General features: G+C 35.9%; 1 protein-coding gene across 1 annotated transcript in view; it reads right to left on the bottom strand.

The window, feature by feature from the left end:
* LOC109057566 (ankyrin-2-like) overlaps positions 1–19,784 on the bottom strand; it is an 81,777-nt gene that overhangs the window by 46,346 nt on the left and 15,647 nt on the right. Inside the window, 4 exon segments of the mRNA XM_042728440.1 lie at positions 4,385–4,570; positions 4,843–4,991; positions 4,994–5,123; positions 7,006–7,104. Of these exon segments, the coding sequence (XP_042584374.1) occupies positions 4,385–4,570; positions 4,843–4,991; positions 4,994–5,123; positions 7,006–7,104 (564 nt within the window).

Raw genomic sequence — 19,784 nt, 5'->3', positions numbered from 1 at the left:
AATCAAATAACAAGACTAAAGAAAACATAAAAGTATCAAAAAACAAAAGTGCAGTATGCAGATAATATCAGTAATAAAATCATGTCTGGACTATAAGAAGGTAAAGATTGTAGAGGAGTTTGAATATGTGAAATTCTTGCCTTACCTTCCCATTCTGAAAGTCACGGTCCGATTTAATGTGAAAACATCATTTACAAAAGTGTGAAGAATATATTGACTGTGTGAAACACGTTCAAAGCTGGTGCAAAATCAAATATGCGATGCAGCATGCTGTGCAGTGGATAATTACATTAAAACCTAATAAAAACTTTGCAAACAGCAAATTGCCTGCAAAGGTTAAAGAAAGCCGATAATTTCGAAGTACATAATTATATAGATCACTAACTACAAAACCTTCATTCTGAACATAGTTTTGTAACATGTATGATATTGCATTGAGCTGTTAGCATTCATACATCCAGCTGTGTATCACATAATAATAATTCCATCAATAATAATAATAATATCAATTATATTCATAATCATATCAAAACATCATAACCGATAACACTAACACAACAACAGTTTAAAAATGTATATGCCACCTGCAAACACTCAAACATTATTTCTGGTGGATGTATGGATGTTGAAAAAAGAATGATTAATCCCTATATATAATATATTATTAAAGAGCTTAATGCAATGCTAATGCGTGCTGGAAGTCAAGCAATTTTTGTTGAAAGGCAAATTCATGCCACTGGGGTCTATTTGACCTTTAGGTAAGAGTAATGAAATAAACGTCCATTTCATTAAAGCCACGTGACTGGCTTCCCTAGGTTTGTGTATATTTCAGTTAAGGCAGCAAGCAAAGCCAATATAAGACAGTGTTGTGCACTTGTCTGAATATTTTTTATTAATTTATAAGAAACTAATGTATCTAAAAAGATTGATAATAAAACACTGATAATAAAACATTAAGACAATGCAAGCGAATAATAATAATAATAATCATTATAATTTTATATATTATGTATATTTTATGTATATGTATATGTATAAAATTTCAACTCAACTGAGCATGCAGTACTCTTGCATTAACAGTAAAGTGCCCTTGCAGCTTAAAACTGACTGTAAGTAAATGAAATAATAATTTATGATGAGGAGTGTTATAGATGTTAAGATAGACACTGTCTGCATTGACTTTTCAGCCTATCTCTGATTATAATAGCTCAAATTAAACATCAGCAGCAATCATGGCACTATTTATAACATATAACATTCGCATTCAATACATTTTACAAATAAAACTGAAATTTCTGACGTGACATATGCAAAGGGGTTTGGATGATGCTGTGAATGAGACTAACCAGCCATGCAAAGGTTCAAAAGAACTAAAAATGCTGAGTTAACAAACAGAAAAGCTCAATTCTATATGCCAAAAAGAGGACCAAAAATGAATACAATAAATCAATAGTTTTTATTTGCCAAAAAAATAAGGAACTAGATAAATATCTCTACCTCAGTTGTCCTATTGACCATCATCTGTTGCAGCAAAAACAGGGAAGGAAATAGGCTTGTTATATTTCATTCAAACACATTTGGGGTTGATAGCGGCAGCATGCAAATTGTGCCAGAGAAGCAAGAGGTCTTCATTTTTCTCTGAGGGACCATATCTATTACCCAGCCTGCCACTAGAAACCAATTCTTAAAGGTATACTAACATGAGATGACGAACGCTATGAGGTCATGCGACCACTCAAATCACATTATTTCAGTAATAACTCCTATTATCGCTTTCAGTTGCAAAATGAATTAACCCTTGTAATACATACTCTTGTAAATACTGTGGTTTTATGGTGGTCTTGGTCTCAAGAATTTGCTTTTGTGTGATGCTGCATGTCAATAGCTATCAAAAGACAGGAATACTAGCAAAACATAGACAAAATCTCACATTCACACATCTTATGATTGAACTTTAATTAAATTAAGGTTCTATATTTACAGGAATCTGTATGAAATATAGTAAATTAGACTAGACCAAAAATGTGCATTAAAAGCTGATAATAGTAATACATAAAAAATTACATTTCACATGGCATTTAAGCCAACAAATGTCTAACATTCTTTTTAAATTAATCACTAAACTTTTTTGGTTTGAAACTGAAACTAAAATTAAACTGGCACATTTTTCATCATCAGAAACATTCTGAATGTTGCATGTTTTCTTTGAACTATAATTAAAACAATACTTATAAATCATTGGCCATTTTTTTAAAAGAAAAATAAACACCTCTATTAGCATTTCCAAAAAACAAAGAGAGAAAACATTCAGTCTCAAACACACACAGCATACAACAGACATGCATGCACACTTTCACACAAATGTAGGCTGCGTGTCTGTGCACATTCATTTTGCAAGTGCATGCTGTTTCTGCATATTTACAGTCAGTTATGGTATACACTAAGAAGTGTATGTTTTTATGACTGATAAAATAAAGTAATGGGTAAGTAGATAAAACAGTGAAACCCGGATAGCGTCGGGATGGAAACACAGGATGCAGGCACATTTATACTGGAGAGAGAAACAGAGAAACGCAGAGAGACAAACACTGACAAAAGATTTCATCTGGCACAATAATGGAAGACACTAAAAACATCCTGAAACCACTGCAAGTCACATACAAACATAACCATAAACAAGACAGTTTTACAAGATGCTGATTCTGTAACGGTCTGTTAGTAGCGACATGCAGAGTGGGGATGGGAATCTTAAGATATGAAATGAATCTGATGATTTGTTTCAATTGGTGCTAACAATATACCTAAACATATAAAAACTGCTACTTTTTAACATCAGAGTTTTTAATTAAACTACCAGTTATTATGAAAAAACTGTTCTGAATGTATAACTACCAATTCAGTCATTAGCAGTGTTGGGTGTAACTAGTTACTAAGAAATTAGTTACTGTAGTTTAATTACTTTTCCCTTGAAAAACTTAAGTAAGGGATTACTCTTATTTTTTTCGGTAATTTAATTACAGTTACTTCTTATGTACTTAATACTGTGTATAGTCTGTAGAACATTTATATACAATACAATAGTGAATTTAACATCAAAATTTAATGTCTAACCAAAATGCATGCTTTTTATGTAACCTTCTCACTTTAAATACTTTGGCGAGTTAATAAGCATATTGGTAACACTTTAGTGTCCAATTCTCACTATTAACTAGTTGGTTATTAGCATATATTGGCTGTTTAGTATTACTTAAAAAGCACATATTCATGTCTTACTCAGCAAAACCTTATTCTAAATCGTTAATCCTACCCAATTCTTATCCAATAATTAAACTTTACAACTACTTTACTAAGCATTAATAAGCAGATATTAGGAGTATATTGAGGCAAAAGTCATAGTTAATAGTGAGAATTTGACCCTCATCTAAAGTGTGACCAGAATAATTTATGTAGTTATCTATTATTTATTTGAAAGAATTAAAAGAACCGTTTCATGTCTATCCTTGTATCATTTACTTGTCAAGGTTGATACAGGATTTAGAAAGTAATTAGTAATAAGTACTTCAATACTTTTTGGAGAGAGTAATTTGTACAGTAATCTAATGTCACTATTGAAGATGTAATTAGTAACTAGTTATTAATTACTTTTTTAGAGTAACTTACCCAACACTGGTCATTAGTCTGATTCAAATAGCAATTGTAGTCACATGCAAAGCATGCAAAATTACGGACCAAACACAACTCGCATCGAAACATGCAGCTTTAAAGTTTGTGTATTTTTATTTTTTTTTTTCAGCTGAGAGATTAGTCAAATGTCTTTGCACATGTCAGAGAAGACAAAAAAAGATTTTTTTAGCAGAGCCCCTGTCCCCTGGGAAGCTGGAAATTTGCTAAAAATGTGTATGCAGCAGAATCCTTACAGTTCTGTCAACGGAGGAAATACTTTTGAACAGTTTAAAACTTTTAAAGTTTAGACGGTTTACTTTTATTTACAGTGCTAGCGTGCACCCAGTGAGAACAATGATAGATGTGTGGATAGATGTAGTTGTCTTTGTATTATTTCACAGTACACAGTCTGTATTTTAAATAATATTCAATTTAGACTGCAAGCACAAGTCTGCTAAAACGTGAAAAATAATGAAGATGTATAAGAACCGTTACCAGAACAAATCTTGGGTCCCAACACTAATGCAGAGATTGGTAAATCCCGTCAAGGCCACACTCATTGTTATTATTCATTATGACATTATTCATCATACCAATAAACTTTTTTTTTTTTTTTTCATTTTGAAGCCAAATTTCAATTTCCTTTTCAATACATATTTCCTTATATATCCTTCCATCCTTGAACATACTACCCTCAGCTCTATGTTTTGCCCATATTTACCTTAGACTGTACATCGGCATTGTGGTCATTTTGGAGCAGCAGGGCAGCAGATTTTGTGTCGTCCTTTCGGGCTGCAATGTGCAAGGCAGGCAGACGTACTTTTCCCTTTGTATCATTCTCTAAAAGGATGGACACCACCTGATTATGGCCTTGTTGCAGTGCAATAGCTAAAGGTGTGAAGCCATCCTGCAAAAAGAGAAAAACTAATATTTTAAATAATGCACTTAACCTTGCATAATGCCAATAATTCTGACACAACAGTATGTGGATGCTATCTGGGTATACTTTAAGGATAAGCGTATGGTGTAGTTTAGGATAAGGGGTTAGGATTTGTTACAGCATGTAGGCAATCAGCATTTTGACATAAGCAAAGAAATCTTTAGGATCAGTTGTGGGGGGTTTTTGTTTTTGTTTTTTTCACCATTCTATACAATTTTAGAAGCACTTGCACTTTTTACCTCTGTTGCGGTGCTCTGGTTTCCACCATTCTCCAAAAGATAGCGCACCACATCTAAATGGTTTTCTTGAGAAGCCATGTACAGGGGAGTGAATCCATTCTATAAGAGCACAGATTTTAATGGTTTTTATTGTATTTATTTATTTTTCCTTTTGCTGGCATAAATGTCAAGCTAGTTCCTACCTGAGATTGTGCATTAATGTCTGCTCCCCTCTTGACCAGGATCTTTACAACCTCTCCTTGTCCTGCTAGTGAAGCGATGTGGAGAGCTGTATTTCCTTTCTGTGAGGCAAACAAACACATTCATCATTTACTCAGACATTTCTCTTTAAATTGCATGCCACAAATGATATCAGGGTTGCACCCAAAGCCGAATACCTTATTCAGAAAGGCATGGATAATAACTTCAAAACATGTTACAAAATCTAATAAATAATAGAACAAAAACTATTTTAGACAAGCTTCTGAATTTACAATGCAATATTGAGTGTGCAAAGTAATTAGGACAAAATTAGTGCAGCACGATCAGCCGTTTTGCCATTTCTTTATATAGTGTATCTATCAGAAATCAAGAAAAACATCAACTGAGATACCGTACAATACATATTTTCTATTATTTGATTTGCCTTATTGAATGTTTAAAAGCTTCCAAGAGAGTCATATAATAGAATGCTTCTCTGTCCATTGAATTAGTCTGGCATACAACCGGCTTAACAAATTGCAGTAAACTGTCTCAGTTACAAATTAGTGTGCTTATGATTACAATTACATCAAGCAGAAATAATGAACTGTTTTTGCAAAGCTAAAATAATTGCAAGCGGCTGACAGCAGATGTCTTGCACATTTATGTTTAAAATGGCTGCATCCAATCTTACATGATGTAAATATATTTAAAAAAAATTAAAAACGGAATCATTTCAACAGATCTAGTCTTCACATCTGTTTGTTTCAGGTTTGAATCAGGTCTCCTGTGATGGAATAGAATTGGCCAGGTGGCACGGTGTGTGCCGTAACTGCTTGAGGCTCTACCCAGGATGTATCAATACCAATGTTCCACATCCATTTGGACTTTGTGTCAGAGGTAGCATGATCATGTGAGGTATGTCATAAATAGAATGGGCCATTCAGTGTAGAGAGTGTCACTGATCATAAGGGGCTCTACTCTTTTTTGTAGTTTAGACCAATAGGAGCCAAATCATTTTAATTACCACAGATTCTTTGGAAAACAGATAAACAGACTGTACTAAAGAGCTAACATTAACCCTTTATTTAGTGTCCAGATATGCCCACTGTATTTTCTGTAAACTACCCAACCACATTTGAATTCAAGGGTAAATATTTTTGAAACATAAATACATACATACATAGTACATACATAAATAGATGAATGCTCCTTTGACCATTGATTACCCCTCTTAAATAGTAAAGAATATGTGGTGGGGTGAAAATGTATTTGGCCACCATATGCAGCGACATTTATTTGAAAGAAAACTCCCAAAACAGCTAGCAGAGCTTTTCATGAGTACATGTCTAGTAGCCTGGAGGAGCCTTAGTGGTCCTGCCTTTCAGCTCTTGTCATATTGACTGAAGTACTATGGCAGTCTGTCAGAGAAGGAAAGCATATCCTCAAAATGTCTATATTTAAAATGACAAAGTTTTAATACATCTCTATTGTACATACTTGTTTTGTATAAACATGAATTTAAGCAGTAGCACAGCATGAATGTCAAAGCGACCTGACAGCCTAATATAAGAACTGATATTCAAATGTCAATGTTGGCATAGCATGTTTCCCCGCTATTCATTTTGTGTATTAACAGGTGTTGGGTTGGTGATTGAAAGGTTGGGGAGTGCTGTTAAGACTATTTTAAGCTGTCAGGAAAAAAAGATAATCTGTGCATGGTTTTGATCAGCATTAATTTACACAAAGCCATTCCCAGAAAATTCCCAGAAACATCCCTCACAGAGTGCCAGTGCTGGAGAGCTAGAAACCATTCACATTTCAAGCAGTTCCAAATGCTTAACAGAAAAGTGATCTACAGAGTTGCTAGCATACCTTTTAAAGCACAGTATAATGTTACACCATTTTTTATTTTTTAAACTTGAGTTGTAACTTCCAACACAAGTACCACATACAGTATATATTTTTCTTAAGAAGCTCTACCTTGGTTGCAGAATCAACTGAAGACCCCCTGTCCAGCAGCTCCTGGACCAGGTCCACATGTCCTTCCTTTGCTGCCAAATGCAAAGCATTGAGGCCATTCTGTGGAGGTCAGAGACAGACGTTAGTACTTCATTCTCTACTAAAAGCAAAGCATCATTAAAATGATGTACTGGGGGAAGGAGACTCAAGTATACCTCCTGATCCATTCCCAAGGTATGTTTTCTGTCTTTGAGATTACAAACTCAAAATATGCATGTATTAAAGAGAGATAAATGTGCCAGGAGTTGTTTAATGTCAGGTCTATCCTATTAAACACAATGTGGAGCAATTGCAGTCTCAAAAAAGCAATGTGCAGTATTAAAAAAGTTCTATAGAGTAACAAAATGAGTGTCGCAAGCTAGCAAATGACTACTACTGGCTACCTTAAAATCTACCTTAAAATCTTAAAATCACACTGACATGTGGGATCTCTTTGGCAGCCAATCACTGACACAAGTGAAGTACCTGGAAATCCAATGTGATCTCATGATAATTTGTATGTATTTTACGTAAAATGTGGTTATGTAAAACGTACATTTACTTAAGTTTTTACAGGCACTAAAACATACAATACTGACATATTTTCAGCATCTAAATGTTGCTGGCTCATTAATATTTAACATACAATTATCATACTTGGCAGAAATGCAAATTTAAAAGGAACTAGTATCTATTAAGTTCAGGATATCAAGAAGTTACTAAAAGGTTACTAGTAACTAAAAAATAAGTACTAGTTCTATTTTTTTTTCTTAACAAGAAGAGTATAATTACATACTAGTCACTATTGGAATAAGTACTAGTATCTAATAAATAAGAACTAGTATCTAATGAATATGTACTGGTAACTGTCATGAGTTCGGGCCCTGCGATTCTCCCTCTCACCACCAGACTCCATTCCCCAAACTCCACACACCTGTCACTTATTACACCCTCAGCTGTTCCCCATTGTCATGGACAATTTATACACCGCACTCACGCTAATCTGTCTGGCTTATTAATTATTAGTTTGAAGCGTTTGGTTAATGCAAGCTCTTGTGGCCATATATGTATCCCGATCCTGTCATTCAGTTTTGAACCTGTTTGGTTTTGCCTTAAGTCTGTTTTTGTTTAGTAAATAAACCTGTATTTGGACCCAGACCCCTGTTTACATGGGGTTTTTTCTTTACCATACCGTGACAGTAACTTTACAAAAGACACCAGTACCTAAACAATAAACACAAGTACCTAACAAATAAGCATCAGTAGCTAAATAATAAGCACTAGTAGCTAAATAATAAGCACTAGTACCTAATGAATAAGTACTAGTACTTAATGGAAAAGATACTATTACCTAAAAATTCAGTACTAGTACCATGATAATAGATACTAGTATGGCTTACAGATTTAATGTTAAAATGGCTTTCAATATTAAGATATCTGAATCGTACCTGCTCCTGCTTGTGTGACATGAGACTAAAGGCTGATTTATACTTCTGCGTCAAAACCATAGGTTGTGCGTAGTATGTGCAGGCTGCAGCGTAGCCTGACGTTCACCTCTCCAAAAATGTCACATTGCATCAAATCTACGCAAGCGCTGTGATTGGTCTGCTAGTACCCCTCCCTCCGTATGTATTTGAATTTTGTGTATGTGTTTTGCACTTTAATATATTTTAATGTTACAAAATAAAACAAAGCAAAGAACAAGTGTTTTATCATTTATTATAAAATGTAGCATTAGCATTTTTATAAGTTGTTCTGCCATGGTACAAGTCCTTGTGGAGATCGAAAGAATGCCATCTTCTGCTGTTCCGTTGTCGTCTCTTTTTTGAAGTTTTAAATAAATGATCTGTTCTTTGATATTTATTTGCCGCCATCATGGCTGATGCTTCTCCGACAAGCTGCTTCTTTTTCAGCTTTTGCCGTGGTCTGCGGGTTACACAAGCAACATGCACGTGGACACTGCAGACTAGCGGTTTGCATGTGTACTGCATGTCGACGCGGACGCAGAAGTATAAATGAAAACCAATGCACATCCTACAGCATAGAGGCTATGCCGTCTGTCTGATGCAGAAGTATAAATTTACTCAGGTCCTCCCCCACACCATAGCCCTTCCCCTGCCTAGTGCTTAGTGCTAATGCTAACAACGGTATACTGCTTTTGTTGTCACAGAGAGAAAAGCTACTGGATTTATTACTTCAGGGGTTATTAAATAATATCTAGATGCATTTATATGGTAAAAGGTCCCCTGCATGCATGAATGTAGCACTGTGTGAATTTAAATCATGCCATAAAATGGACAAACTAGAGTGTAATGTTCAATAAAAAGAAACGCAAACTGCTCGTCTGAATTTATTTAATATATATTTGGAAAAGACATGTGAAGAACAATGGCAGTGTACACCAAAAAACATGAAAAATAGTAAAAAATATATAAATAAATAAATAAAGAATAATAATAAATAAAAGAAATAAAGAATAATGCTTCAGAATCAAGACAGACCTAGTCAAAAAAGGTGAAGGGTGATTTTAAAAAGATTACAAGGTAATAGAAGTTTAACATGTACTGATGATATTGATTAGTACATTACATTGTGTGTAGATTGAGTGTTCTCTGCATACCTTATGTTACTTTTACACGTGCACCAGCTACATTTTTATTTTGAATTACTTGGGTATAAGGCAGTTTAAAATTAACCAAATAGGCAGGAACTTTATTATACAATTCTTAGATAAAATGGCGGAAGACAAGGTAGGATTGGTCAATAAATTGTTTAAGCTGGGGCTTAAAAAAGGTGTTTTTGCATGCACATTTTAGATATCTATAAAGGAATTTTGACTAGTCACATTGTTAATTCCAGGTATCTATATTGAAATCCTGCCTATTGAAATCCCATCACAAAGCTAAATGCAGATCTTTTTTTTTGTCTCCAAAAAAAAAAAAAAAAAATCTTCCTAGTCAAAAATCAGATTGAGATATCCATAATTAAATTGCAGATATCTTTAAATGAGTTTTGTCTAGGAAGAATTAAAGTTCAAGATATCTCTTTTTAAGTTTTGCCTAGTCAAAAATAAAATTCAAGATATCTACTCTTGTAATTTGACTAGTAATAAATTACTTTCAGATATCTAATAATGTATTTTGGATATGTTTAAATATTATGAATTAAACATATCTTAAAGGGGTCATGGGATGCCCATTTTCCACAAGTTGATATGATTCTTTAGGGTCTTAATGAAAAGTCTGTAACATAGTTTGATTAAAATTTCTCAATGGTAGTGTAAAAAAACACCTTTTTTTTACCGTCAAAAACAGCTCTTTTCAGAGCAAGCCATTTTGAAGCATTTTCCTTTAAATGTTAATGAGCTCTGCTGACCCCGTCCCTCTCTTCCAAGCCGCTCTCTGAGGGACAGTTCACTTTAGCTGCATTCATTGTGAAACTTGCTAATTAGCACATTATTAGGAAAGGTGATTTGCAAAGATTCATTAAAAAAAAAACCTTATACTCACTTTTTCTGTAGGTGAGGCTGGATCACAAATGATTCGCGCGAAGATACACACTTTTAAGTAGATCAGGGGTGTGGTCCCTTCAGAAACAAATGTAATCCACTGGGTCTTCAGTGGCTCAGATGTTGGGTGTAAATGACGACTGCTATGTTCATCATTACATCCAACAACAAAACACCTCAATAGCCTAGGAGACATTCTTGTCTACATCTAGTCTGGTGTTGCTGTGTATTGAGTCAATAAATAAAAAGAAAGCATTCTGCATTTGCACACTCTAGTGTTGAATGTGATAATTGCAATTGTGCAGTAAAGACGTGTTCAAGCTAAGCTCCGATCAGAGTGTCTGTTTTTTATGTTATGTAACTGCACAAACATAACAGAACTGGGGATGAGATTTAAAAGGAACCTCTTGTGCAACAAATTACAGAGACCAGAAGCATTTGTGTCTTGCCTACCACGAAAGAGACGCCAAAAAGGTCTGCTACGGATGGCGAAGTGCACATGTAGGCCTAACGCATCATGAGTAAACTGCATCAGAGTTGTTTAAAGGAGATATACATTAATTGACTAAAACAAAAGAAGAAACGAAAATGTCTGGGTGTTTTGGACAAATGTATGCTTTTGACAGTACGGTGGAAGACTGGGCGACGTATGTGGAGAGAGTAGAACAGTATTGTTTAGCCAATGACATCGGGGACGAGAGAAAAGTGGCTGTTCTCTTGAGTGTAATGGGGGCGAAAACATACAACTTCTTGTGCGGTTTAACCGCACCAGTAAAGCCAGCTCAGAAAACATTTAAAGAAATTGTTGACGTGCTGCAAATGCATTTGAATCCAAAGGCCTTGATAATCGTGGATCATTTTCGCTTTCATAAGCGTAATCAACAAAAGACAGAATCTGTATCGGAGTACATGGCCGAGCTCCAGAAGCTCGCAGAGCACTGCCAATTTGGCGAAGCGTTGTCTGATGCGCTCAGAGATAGACTGGTTTGCGGACTGCACAGTGAGAGCACGCAAAAGAGGCTGCTTACTGAGAGAGAACTCACTCTGATGCGAGCACTAGAGATCGCAGTCTCTATGGAGACAGCCACGAAAGACGTGCTGGAATTGCAAAGAAAGGCATCAGCTAGATATCATGTAAACAAATTTGCAACAAAGCGAAGTGACAAAATATGTTTCAGATGTGGTAAAAAGTCCCATGACCCTGCTGAATGCTGGTTTAAAGAGAAGGAGTGCAGACAATGTAACAGAAAGGGACACATACAGAAAATGTGTAAAACAAAACCAAATGAGAAGAAGAGAAGGACGTTTGCAAAAAGAAATGCAAAGATAAATGAACTGGATGAACCTGACTCAGACAACTCTGATATAATAGTAATAGGAATAGGTATAGTAAAATTGAAGATGGAACTTGACACAGGATCAGAGCTGTTAATAATTTCATACAAGGATTACAAAGGCCATTTTGACAAACTGAAATTGAGGCACACTTCCATAATGCTTAAGACCTACACAGGAAAGAAAATTGCTCCATTGGGAAAACTTAAGGTCAGAGTAAGCTGTGAAAACAAAAAGTGCACTCTGGACATTTATGTGCTGAAAAAGTGTGGAGTACCCTTAATTGGATGTGAATGGCTTAGAAGCATTCAGCTCAATTGGCAGTCCATAAAAGCCATGCAAGTTACCCCCAAGGTAACAACGTGCTCTGTACAAGACAAATTAGAGAATGTGCTAGAGCAATCTGCACAAGTCTTCCAAGATGGCATTGGAACATTGAAGCACATTAAGGCAAGGCTTACTATTGAGAGCAATGTGCAGCCAAAATTTCACAAGGCACGCCCTGTGCCATATTCTGTACGCCAGAAGGTGGAGACTGAACTAAAGTGACTTGAAGACCAAGGAATCCTGTCTAAAGTAAGCTGGACTGAATGGGCCACACCTATAGTTCCAATTGTCAAGAAAAGTGGTGAGGTACGAATTTTTGGTGACTTCTAGTTCACAGTTAACCCAGTCTCGCAGGTGGACCAGTACCCGTTGCCTCGCATTGAGGACATCTTTGTGTCATTATCAGGTGAACAGCGTTTTTCAAAAATCGATCTGGCCCAGGCATATTTACAAATGGAGGTAGAGGAATCTTCAAAAAATTACCTGACAATAAATACGCATAAGGGTCTCTTCCGCTACAACATTTTTGGGGTGTCATCAGCACCAGCACAGTGGCAAATAGCCATAGATCAAGTTTTGCAAGAGATTCCAGGCACACAGTGCTATTTAGATGATATTATAGTCACTGGCCATGACGATGACGCCCACATATCAAACTTGAATGCTGTTCGTGAAAGGCTAGCAGAGTATGAACTGAGAGCAAACAAAAGCAATTGCAATTTTTTCAAGGACTCAGTTGAGTACTGTGGACACCAAATTGACAAGGATGGCCTTCACAAATCTCCAGATAAAATCAACGCAGTTTTGAGGGCACCAAGACCAGAAAATGTGAACCAGCTTCGTTCATTTCTTTATCATAAATTCTTGCCAAATCTGTCCACAGTGCTACATCCACTGAATGCGTTGCTACAACGGGAAAACAAATGGACGTGGTCCAAAGAGTGTGACACAGCTTTCAAAGCAGCTAAACAATTGATTACTTCAGAGACTGTGTTAACACACTATGACCCTAGTCTTCCCTTGCGTCTTCCGTGCGATGCATCGCCTTACAGAATAGGCGCTGTATTGTCTCACAAAATGACTGATGGATCTGAGAGACCGATCGCATTTGCATCTAGGTCCTTGACTGCCACAGAACGGAACTACGCCCAGAACGATCGAGAGGCTCTAAGCTTGATATGGGGAGTGAAGAAGTTTAATCAGTTCCTCTACGGGAAACACTTCATTCTGATTACTGATCATCAGCCTATAGTGGCTATTTTCAGCCCTAGTAAATGTGTTATGGTGATGGCAGCAGCACGACTACAGCGTTGGGCACTATTCCTTGGTGGTCATGACTATTCAATTGAGTTCAAAGGCACAAAGTACCATGGCAATGCAGATGGATTGTCGCACCTTCCTCAGGAGAAACCAGAGGAGGTCGAGGATGACACAGATATGTTTCACATCACTCAAATGGAACCCCTGCCTGTCACGAGTGCTCAAATTTAATGGGAGACAAATCGAGATCCTGTATTGGCCAAGGTGTTTGATCTGACCATGAAAGGATGGCCAGCTAAAGGTGATCCACAGCTTCCTGACTACTCAAACCATTGTGAACAGCTTTCTGTAACACAAGGATGTGTCATGTGGGGTACCCGAGTGATCGTGCCACCCAAGCTACTTGCCAGGGTACTTTCTGCCCTACATGAAGGACATTTAGGTGTCGTTAAAATAAAAAGCCTGGCTAGAAGCTATATTTGGTGGTGAGAACACCAAACTGAAGATCTAGCTAAAACATGTTCTGGGTGTCAACAGATTTAACGACAGCCACAAGTAGCACCTTTGCATGTGTGGGAATTTCCCACCAGTCCCTGGCAGCAAGTCCACATTGACTATGCAGGAACTTTTCTTGACAAAATGTTCCTGGTATTAGTGGATGCATATTCAAAATGGCCAGAGGTATTTCTTGTCAAAAACGCTACGTCCACAAAGACTGTTGAACTGCTTTGCACATTGGTCACCTGCACTGCACTGGCATTTGGTCACCGATAATTTCAGTCATTTGTTAAGGGCAATATAATTAAGCACACTACATCTGCTCCTTACCACCCTGCAACGAATGGCCTAGCTGAATGCTTTATTCAGTCCCTGAAACAGTCTCTGAAAGCCATGGAAGGGGAGAGAGTAACACTACAAGAAAAGATTGCAAATTTTCTCTTGGCCTATAGGTACTCAGCTCACTGAACCACAGGTCAGTCTCCAGCCACACTCTTTATGGGAAGGAGTCTTCGCTCACGTCTAGACTTACTTAAGCCTGACTTACACCGACATGTGCAAACCAAGCAGTGTAGCCAAAATCTAAAACGATCTGTGCTCAGGACCCTGCAAGTTGGTCAAAATGTGCCTTCTAGAGATTATAGACAATAACACCCAAAGTGGCAACACGGTACAATATTGTCTAAGACTGGACCTCTCACTTACACTGTACGAGTGGGTACTAACATGATTTGGCGTAGACACATTGATCAGCTTTTGGATGCAACCACAATACAGGTTAACTCTCCTCACAACACCACAGAGAGTGCGGAAACCTCACAATGCTCGGATGAGTATGCCCTTATGACAGCAGAGACTCCATCAATAGCCACTGAGGTGACTAGACCAGAAATTGTGGAACCGTCCAGCACACTATCTCTTCCTTAAAATGTGGAGTCTCAGGCGAAACGTTATCCCGAGCGCATTCGTAGACTGCCTAACAGACTGGACTTGTAGTTGTATATATGCTGACAGATGCCATGAACAGATGCCATGACTGCAGCAGCAATGCATTGTCATTTGGATTACTTTTGGTATTGTTTTTGACATTTGCAATAAATAAATGATTGTAATTGCATTTATCTGTCGGTCATGTTTTTCTTATACTGTACAGTAGAGCCCGACCGATATATCGGCCGGCCGATATTATCGGCCGATATGAGCTAATTGCATTTAAATCGGCATCGGCGTTTATAACGGCCGATGAAACATAAAAAAACAGAGTCTCATGCTTCACTCATGTTATGAGTGTTGCATAGTTTGCCCACCAGAGGGAGCTCTGCAGCTCCCCAGTTGACAACAGCGCCAGAAATCCACTACAGAAGAAAGCTATCAGCCGAGCCACTGAGATGTACTCTTTTGACGGTGAGTCTGTTGTTCGTCATGTGAAATGATTGTAGATTTAGTTCATACACTGTATATAAAAACAGTGTGGTAGTTCTAGCTAACGGTCCTATCATTATCACTTCTAAATATTCTGTAACATCACTTACAGCCGCTAATGCATTGCTATATTAGATTAGCCACAAAGCTAATACCATGTTTATCAGTGGAAGAGCGCGCGAACGTTAATAAGAGGTCAGACTATAACGTTAGCGTTTAACCTATTCTAAATATATCTGCAGTGTTTCCCACATAATGACCGCGTAACTGTGGCAGGGGGGCGCGTGTAGTCAATGACTAGAAGTTATGTACAGCGTGCCTCGAAAAAAAAAAAAAAAAAGTTACGTTATTCTAACGCAAACATAGCTTCCTTTTTAGCAGGCCCCTTAAATGCTTGCTATTAACTTGTTTGAAGGTGGTTCTTCTCAAAATTGACAGCGGTGTGTTCATGACACTAACGTTAACCATTCAACTTCGAATTGATTCCGTAATCTTCCGGTAACAGTAGGCTAACTTTACTTTCGCCAGCGCATGACGATGTTTTGATTCAGACTGCACAAAGAGAAGAGGAGAAGATATACGGGTCCGTTGTGAATGTGTCTGTGAGAGCAAATATAGTGTAGTTACAGTAACTACAGTAGGTGCGTCAGAAATGATTAAACCAGAGGGGACATGTAAATAAATGTGAGCTGAACAAGCGCTTTTTTTTTCTTCTTTTTTTACAGATTGTTTCAAAGCAGCTTTACAGACATAACAGGAATATGTTGTAATAATATAGTTAAATATAAGTAGGTAATAGGTAATACCTATTGCTTGACAAATAAAATATATATATATATATATATTTCTCATTTTTGCCTATGTAGGAGATCCCTGTTTATTATTATTATAATTCTAATGATGACATGAGTATTGATACATGGTGATATTATTAATACACATGCTTATTCTTTCTCTGTCTCTCTTTCTGCCCTACAGATGGCTGAAAAAGGTGAAAGCTGTAGCAGCAAAGTGTGGGACTACTTCTGCAAAGATTTCTCTAATGCAGTGTTCTTTTGATCATTAAAAAATATATACTTTTGATGTGCAATTGTTTAGTCATTGAGACTGTAATATAAGGCTTTTTTTAACATAATCCCTTCTGGAAAATGGTTTATACAGCCCACATACATAGAACAGGCAGATATTGTACTATTGAATGTTGTGTAAGTGTAGTTTATAGGAAATGGGTCTAATATCCAGTTTATTTTCAAAATCAAAATATCGGCTTATAAATCGGCTCTTTTCGAGTTAATATCGGCATCGGCATCGGCCCCCAAAAATCCATATCGGTCGGGCTCTACTGTACAGACATAGTTATGTTTAGGTTTGATGTAGGAGTGGGATTAGCGACTATAAAAATATTTTTTAGTGCTATACTGTTACTAAAATGGTTATTTTCCTGCATATTTCGGTCAATTGCGTTTTATATCCTTTTATATTCGCTATAAAATGGGTAGGTTAAGGCTTTGAGGCAGGTTAAAGGCACAATATGTAATTTAAATGAGCGTGACACACGTCTCGAAAGCAGCAGAGCTTTTATTATGCCACAGTTGACCGCTTCTGCTCCTCCCGGTCGTGCGTATGTGGTAAAAAATGCAGCACTGTTTTATCATACTAGATACTTTTGAAAGTTCTGTTATAATGCTACTCTGTGCGGTCGTCACCGGTCTATTAAAACGCAAAACATATTAAAGAGTCTTTTGTGTTTCCATATGTTTTCTACAAAAAATCTGATATTTTGGGGTTATGATGTCATTGGCAGGTGACACAATGACACTATGGACACGGTCCATGTCACTAGTTAAAATTGCTTATTTCTCTGGATTTAAACATTCTTTGAAACATTTGGGATAATGTAAGTACACAAGTCAACAAACACTATAACACTGTTCTAGTGGTTTTTGGATATTTTAATAAAAAAAATCTTACATATTGTGCCTTTAAGGGGTCTAAAAATATCAATTGCTTATTGATAAAAAAATGCATTGATACGAATATCTTAATGATATAAATGATACATATATATTAGTTTGATTTTAATTAATGAAAATAATTTTAATCACGATTAATCACATCCAAAATAAAAGTTTTGTTTACATAATATATGTGTATATACTGTGTATATTTATTATGTATATATAAATACACACACATGCATGTATATATTTAAGAAGAATATGTTATGTTTATATATTAAATATATTTATATATAATATAAAATATAAGAATATAAATATATAAATGTATATACATGTAAATATTTTCTAAATATATAAATTATGTGTGTGTATTTATATATACATAATAAATATACCCTGTACACATACATATATTATGTAAACAAAACTTTTATTTTGGATGTGATTAATCGTGATTAATCATTTGACAGCCCTAGTTTTTAGCAAAAAATATGTCACTATTTGTAGGTTTTAAACGTTGAAACTTCTAAATTATACATTTTAGTATAAATAAAATCATACAAAAATTTAGGTTTTGTGCTTGTAAATGTTGCGTATTGATACTGTACCTATGTATAAACAATGAGACCAGGCTGAGAAATCTAACTGTCTACACCTCGCTTTCAACAACCTAATTTGGAAAGCACAGTATGCATTTATTATGTCATTATTTATAGAATCACTACCTTTCAAAGGTTTGGAGATGTCTTGTTCTTTTTATTATCATTTTCCATATTGTAATAATTAATTAATTAATTAATAGAAAAGCAATCAAAACTAGAAAATAACACAAATGTAATTTGTGTAAATGCACTGGAAATATGTGATGAATATATGTAGTGATATAACATGAATGAACAGATTTAGAACTAAAAAAAAAAAAAACCACACATTCAATACTTTTCCCATATGCTCCTCTCAATCACATCAAGCCAAATGATGAGTACTTCTTGAATATATCATGTAACAAATGCTGTAAACTATTCTCTAGACTCAGGGGGTGGCTCAATTTACAACTTGTCTTATGCAACCCTGTGAAATTACTGCTTGTTAAAAGCCCCAGTATGGGCTGTTATTGTACATTTAAACATGCTAGATTAAACAGAACAGTCTGTTTTCATTTTATTTAAAGGGATTTTATGTAGAATTCACCGGTAGCCATTCAGTGAGTTGCACCCAATCCAACAATGCTCTGTGAGTCTGCAGCATTCAGCACTCCATCAGCTTTTGCAAATAAATATGTATTATTATTATTATTATTATATTCAAATGTCTAAATTGTGTCTTACTTGCTATTAAACATTTTCAAGCTAAACTTGCTAACATTACCTCTTATCCTTCTTAAATCATATTTGTATCACTGATGAAAAACTGTCACACCCTTTTGATTTTCACAGCAAAAATGCCCCAAGTCCTTCACATAAATTAATCTACAGGCTTTTATTAACAACCTAGGAAGTTGGAATTTTTACATTTCATTACAAGCTGTTCCCACATTGGCAATAAAAAAGTGATTATTTATTACATGCAAATTCTTACATATAGCCCCTTTAAAATGAATAGGATTGTAAAAAACAACAACAACAACCTATAAACTATAAACTCAAAAATAGACTCTTTAAATGATCATTGGAATACATACAACATTCTTTTTTTTTTAACATGGTTTGTCTTGGTTTATTTCTTGTTCAAGCTGGTCTACATAGAATAGTTGATCAGGTTAACTACTTTGGTGCGGTCAAGGTCAACCTGACAGACCCTTCTGTAGACAATCTCAGATCAGCAACAACACCATGCACATCTACTATGCTACCCCAAATAAACAGCATGCTAGCCAAAGGACATTCAATACTGCAGACCCAATAGTCATGTGCCTGCTGTTTACCACACTAGGCACACACTGTTGCCATAGCAGAGCTGTTAATAAGCTAACATGCTTTGCACGAGGTAGGCACTTGATAACAGAGCTCCTAAAATAGCAACAAACTCTCTGAGAGCATGATGAAGCACCAAGAAATCAGTGGCATGAAATAGTGTCAAAATGTGGTCTCTCAAAAATAATAAACTCATCAAAAAAGAAATAAATAAAAAGAAAAAAAGAAACATAACATAGAATATAGAAATATAAAATGTTGCATAAAAAATGAAATTATTATTATTTGAAATGTATTATATACAAAACTATACCCACCAGTAGGTGGCGACAAGTCTCAATCAATGAACCATAGAAACAAACCAGCTGATTCATTCATGAAGAAAACACCACTCTCACCTTGTTCCACATGGGATAAATCTGCCTCTAAAATACACTTCGGTGTGAGAATGATCATGGTTGCCATATTGAAGTGTTTAAGTGTCAAATTTAAGTGATTAAAACTGACCACTTCAAAGGGCCCTTTGATGGGTACAAC

The sequence above is a fragment of the Cyprinus carpio genome, chromosome B7, assembly GCF_018340385.1.
Source record: "Cyprinus carpio isolate SPL01 chromosome B7, ASM1834038v1, whole genome shotgun sequence".
Classification (NCBI taxonomy): Eukaryota; Metazoa; Chordata; class Actinopteri; order Cypriniformes; family Cyprinidae; genus Cyprinus; species Cyprinus carpio.
Note: the sequence above shows the minus strand (reverse complement) of the source record. Positions and strands in the feature narration are given on the sequence as shown.